The sequence below is a fragment of the Astatotilapia calliptera genome, chromosome 13, assembly GCF_900246225.1.
Source record: "Astatotilapia calliptera chromosome 13, fAstCal1.2, whole genome shotgun sequence".
Classification (NCBI taxonomy): Eukaryota; Metazoa; Chordata; class Actinopteri; order Cichliformes; family Cichlidae; genus Astatotilapia; species Astatotilapia calliptera.
In genome coordinates, this window is record NC_039314.1 from 20540906 (window position 1) to 20546905 (window position 6000).

Here is a 6000-nt window from a genome sequence, read left to right on the forward strand (position 1 = left end):
TCGTGTGCAGACTGTTTCGATGGTTTTGGATCTATTCCCTGGGTCCTTGTGTTTATCTTCTGATTTCTGTTTACTTTGTTCTGGACTTTGTTATTTTATTGGACTTATTTCAGCATTAATGCTTGTTTTTTTCATCAATCATTCTATCTCTGGTGTCCTGCTTTTGGCTTCTCTTGTCCACATAATTGATGATAATTCCAGCTCTTCTTTTACTTTTTAAAATCTGTTTTTAAAACTGTGTTTTGTCACGTTGACCTCTGTGCATATTTGAATGAATGGTGCTGTAAAAATGACAATGTAGTTTCCCACCGTAAGCAAACACACTTCTAGAGAGAAGCAATCATCTTGAAAATAAACACTCTTATTCATTAGACTGTAGTAGTCCATGATAATTCACCACTACAGCACACTGTGGAGGTTATATTTCCAAACTGACATCTGAAGATTGTTCACTTTCAGAGTTACATTCAGATACTCTTGAACTCATCTACAGCATGAAGGCAAAACATGTCTGGATGGAGAAACAACCAGTGAACTTTTACATCCAGAGATTCTCTGCAGGTACATGAGGTCATGTGACCAGAGCCTGCTGGCTGTGCATCACACAGACTCCCCAAGAGCTCTCGCCCAGTGTGAAGTTAGTGACAAACTTGTGATGAATGTAAAACATCTAGCTGGTAAAGAAAAGTGTCCTTTTGAGACCAAAAAAAGAACTGAAAAAGAAACAGAGGAACAGAAACCAAAAAAAGAAAAGATTTGCTATGTAGATGTTTTTTAAACTTTTAAGCTGATTCTGAATTTCTTCCGTTAGTAGAAAAAAAAACAATTCAGCACTCGTGGTCCATCTTTACATAGAAATATAGCTCAGCGTACGCACTAATGCACTAATCAAGTATAACCAAACCCTCATTATTATTTTTTTAGTGATGGGAAGCACAGAAAAATATGACTCTGCATGTATGCAAATCTTCATTTCTAGAAAAATAAATCAGTAGTGATGAACGAATGCTTGAAACTGAGCTACTTTCATCTGTAATAAGAACCTACTGCTTTGAATTAGTTGAAATGTGACCAACTGTGGTCTTTGCAGACCACAGAAGAACATTATACAGACACAAATCATTTTCATTCCATCATTTCTATCTATTTGTTCCTAATGACGTGACAATGCAGCTTTGTTGTGTGTTATTGCTTTTTAAAAATATAAATGTTTTGGGGTTGCAGGTGAATCGTGTCTGCAGTGGTGAAGAGAGAGCTCACTATGAAGCTGTCCATTTATAGGCTCATATATATTCTGACCCTCAGCTTTGGCGATGAGCTCTGGGTTGTGACTGAAAAATTAAATTGTTGATGTATGCAGACATGAGCTCATTGTCAAGAATGTCTAGGCTCTCCCTTACAGATAGAGATGTCTTCACATTGTTTGGGTATCCAACCACAAGGCCTCCTGGACAGCCCTTAAATATGGGCAAGTTCTAGGAGGACTGAACCTGATAGGTTATCACACAAACATGTCATATATGTTTACTGGAGTTTGCATGTTCTCCCAGTGTTTGTGCTGGGATAGGCTCCCGCCTCCCCACGACCCTGAATTGGATAAGTGGAAGAGAACGGACGAATGGATATTATTTGGCTATTATAATTGCTCTTAACAGTAAATTATTCTTGGTGTACCCAAAGATCACAGGAAGTACATATGTGAAAAAATGTCAGTGGGATGACTAGTAGGAAAATTACTTTTAATAATAAAGGTTATAATTAATGAATCACAGAGCAGAAGAGATCTGGTTGATGAAGAGGTCGGCACACGGCTCTGAAAGTGTGACAGTGTTTTAAGTTTGCATGACCAGGCGAGCTGCAGCTGTACCAGAGAGCACATCTGCTGAACATCTGCTTACTTGAAAAATAAGAGTGGAAAAGGGCACTGTGTCCCACTTTGCTCTTTCTGAGTAAAATAAACTGATGATTTAACACCAATCAGATTCTGTTGTATAAAAGCAATCATTACAAGCTGGACGTTATCGGCAATGTTATTGCTCAAAGTGGGGATCAGAGGTCATGTCAACAGTAAAGAGAAACATAGTGTGAAGCTCAGAGCCTGCGCTCATCAAACTGTTAAAATACTTTTCCTTCACTTTACTTTTTAGCTGGTTACACTGCTTAAATTTAAAAGAGGTTTGCAGCTTTCTTTAGCACTTTTCATGCATCTTATAACGATGTTATAAACAAACACTTTTATTTAAAACCCAAGTTAAGAATTCATTTTCTGCTCCACTTTGGTTTTCTATAACACATCTTTCAGTGACATGTGATTTTTATTAAAGAAAATGAATCAGATACATCAGAACATACAGACGATTAATCACAGTGTCACCTGATAGCAGCTATTAAAGAGAAACTACAAAACAACAAAGTGTTAACTTCCAGAGGAAAACCTTCCTTAAAAATGTATTTTAGGGGAAGTCATCGGACATTTTAAAGTGCTTTATTTAGTTTTGAGATTTAACTGGTGATTCTATACATGCAGCATCAAATTTCAAGTTAATTTAGTTCATGCTTCAATTGATTTCTCAAAATAATAACCTGCTGCTGAGTGCAGAGACTTGTTTTTACAAGGGTGCTGCTCAGAGGACCTAAAAACATGTTTTTCAGGCAGTGGATGAACTGGAGGGCTGCACCGAGGCCCAGAATAGAATAAATAGGGATTATTTTGAACTGTGAATCATGCAATGCCCAAGAACAAAAACATGGAGCTAAAAATAATTGAATTAGACCCACTTTAAATGTTACTGACATTTTGCTTTAAGCATCTTTATAATGGGTCTTCTTGCTCTTTACAGCAAAGTTTGGCGTCTCTGTTGAACATTTTTCATTATTAAATATGAGCCCAGGGGGATGAATGAGTCAATATTTCTGAGTGTGAGTCCCCAGGTGATATTTCAAGTGTGCACTCTGTAGAAACCCTCTGCCACAGATACCACAGCGGTGAGGCCTCTCGCCTGTGTGGCTTCTCATGTGCTTCCTCAGGTGTCCGCTGTGGGTGAAACTTTTGCAACAAAAGGAGCAGCAGAAAGGCTTCTCGCCCGTGTGAATCCTCATATGTATCTTTAAATCCCCTTTGCGGCTGCACTCTTTCCCACACACGTGGCAACGATGCAGTTTCACCCCGGCGTGGCTCGCCATGTGCTCGGTCAGTGCGGTCGTGCTGTTGCACTGCTTACCGCACATGTGGCAACATTTTGAGCCCTTGTGCGATTTGAGGTGCATGTTAAGGCTTTCGGTGGATTCAAACATCTTTCCACACACGGCACAGATGGCACCTGCGTCTGCTGAATGCACGTGGAAAGCATGATTTATCAGGTGATGGCTGGAGGAAAATGATTTATTGCACAAATGGCAATGATAGTCAGGTGCAGCAGAGTTAAAATGAGGTAACTCAGTGGATTCTCTGAAAGTGCTAAAGGGCGCCTGGGTTTGTTCTGATGAAAAACTAGCAGCAGGTCTTTCGCTTTCCCTTCCGTCCTGGACGCTTTCACTTTGGGCTAGAGTTTGTGAAGAAGATGTCAATGTGAGAGGCAAAATGAACTGCACAGTTCTGGTTTCCTGCTCCTCCAGAAACTCCTCATCACGTTCACAGTTTTGCACTTCAGGCTGCAGAGACGGTTTCGTGTCCTCTAGCTCATTTTCCTCCCAAACAGAAGAGTGAGGTGGATATGAGGCATCAGCATCATGAAACTCTTCGGCCTGTTTTTCATCTTGCTCCTGACCAGCCCAGAGTTCGCTGTCTTCCTCTTTAATATGTTGAGGCTCTGCATTGCCCTTATGGACGCTGATGCTCGGTGTGCGCTCACATGGCTCCTGCTCAGGCGGTGACTCCTCTTTACAAACAGACAACTGAAGAACATCTGAAAAAGAAAATGTAATCTTTCTTTTACTACTTTATTACTATAAACAAGGATTAACAATCATGTTTGTTACTCTCAAAAGGTCCTTTAAAAGCTTTCAGATGATCAAATACAAATGAATTAAAACCTTATCATTTACTGATAAAAAGCAGATATCAGCAATTTGCTGGTCTGGAGCATTCAGGTGTGTGTTAACACAATACTACAATCTTCCCAGGAGTGGACGTTCACCCCAACTCACCCCCTGAAGCTGAAAGAAACCCAAGAGCTACATCTCAGGCTCTATAGGAGAAAGCCTCAGCAGAGCTTAGAGCAAACCCCACGACTTCTGACACAATGTCATGCCGACTGTTGGTGGTGGAGGGGTAATGATTTAAAGCTTGTTTTGCAGCCACAGGTCCTGGGCACCTTGCAAACGAACACTTCTTTGTCCTAAAGTATCCTAGAGACAAATGTGTGGCCATCTGTTTGACAGCTGAAGCTTGGCTGAAAATGGGTCATGTAACAGAACGCATTGCCAAGCACAGCAGCAAATCTCCACCAGAAGGGCTGAAAAAGAAAAGATTCAAGATGTTGCAGTGGCGCAATCAAAGTCCAGACTTCATCTGACTGAAATGCTGTGGTGGAACCTTAAGAGAGCTGTGTGTAAACAAATGCCCAGAAACCTCAATGAACTGAAGCAATGTTGGACAGTGGGACAAAATTTCTCTACAATGATGAGAGAGATGTATAGTTGTACAGAAAGCAATTATTTCAAGTCACTGCAGCTAAAAATGGTTCCATAACCTACTGAATGATGTGGGTGCAGTGAATCAACTTTTTCACATGAGAGTATGAGGTCTTGAATAATCAGGCCCCAACACGGTGACCACAACAACACCTCATAGTATCTTATTATTCAAACAGTGTTATTCTCAGACTGCAGGCTTACTTGCACTTCCTAGAGTTTTTAAAAGTAGAATGGGAGGCTGGGCCTTCAACTATCAGGACCATCTGCTGTGGACCCAGCTCCCACTTTGGCTTCAGGAGACCGATACCCTCTCTACTTTTAAGATCACAATAGAAACTTGACATTTTGATAAAGTTCATAGTTAGTGCTGGATCAGGTGGCCCCAAACCATACCTTAGTTACTACTAAGTAAATACTTAATGCTTGACTATTATTTTTTCACAACATTTCAAAATTCCTCATTCAGGAAAATCAGAAATAATATGAGTTTTAGACTGTCTTCCAGTCAGTTGCTGGAGCACAAATTAAAGTGTTAAATAAAATTAAACACACTTCACAAATTACGTTGCAGAAAATAAACTTCGTCTGCAAGGTTACATTTTAGGTTAATAATTCCAGTCTAGTCGGACACCCACAGATAAGTAAAAAATAAGACCCCACAGACCTCTTTTCTGGTTTGTCATGAACTCCAGCAGCAGACCTCTGAGTCGCTCGATCTCCTGCTGGGAGCTGCTCGCTTCTTCCTCATATTTTTCTATCGTCCTCTCAAACACCTGAAATATTTCCTCCGCGGCGGCTGTCAGGCGCTCGGTCACGAAGGCCCTGAGAAGAAGCGGTGAAGACATTTTAGAATACGTGTTACTCTAGAAGCACGGGAAGAGGTTTAAAAGACAGCGGGGGTTGCGCTAGCTAGAAGCTACGGAAGCAGAAGTAAACAAAGTACCGAGAGGAAGAGCGCTGACAGCACCCACAAATCAGACAGGTGCTGCCCTCTGGTGGACACCAGCGAAACTGCTCGGAAACCTTTAACTGGGCATGTTCTATGCAAGGTGATTAGACTTGATGATTTTATAAAAATTATAGTTAACTCAATTAACTACCCTCTGCACCATAAAATAAATATTTAGCTTTCAGTTGCAGGAAGTCTTCATTCTCCTGTTGCTGCTTAACTGCTCACCTCAGCATCCTGTGCTTGGCCTGTCTCCTCCAGCACATTTTAGTGCATCATTTGTATTTGTATTCTGCTATTTTATGTTATTATTATTATTATTATTATTATTATTATTATTATTATTATTATTTTGTTGTTTTATTTTACTTCACAAATGTGTTTGATTTGTTGTGTATTTTTTACTTTTAAGCTCC

At 40.3% G+C, this 6000-nt stretch overlaps 1 protein-coding gene across 1 annotated transcript; it reads right to left on the reverse strand.

The window, feature by feature from the left end:
• Nucleotides 1–1718: 1718 nt before the first annotated feature.
• Nucleotides 1719–5570, reverse strand: LOC113034920 (zinc finger protein 135-like). The gene is made up of 2 exons (XM_026190093.1): nt 5300–5570; nt 1719–3905 (listed from the first exon to the last, which is right to left on the reverse strand). The coding sequence occupies exons 1-2, from the start codon at nt 5478–5480 to the stop codon at nt 2905–2907; spliced, it is 1182 nt and encodes a 393-aa protein (XP_026045878.1). The 5' UTR covers nt 5481–5570; the 3' UTR covers nt 1719–2904.
• Nucleotides 5571–6000: the final 430 nt, after the last annotated feature.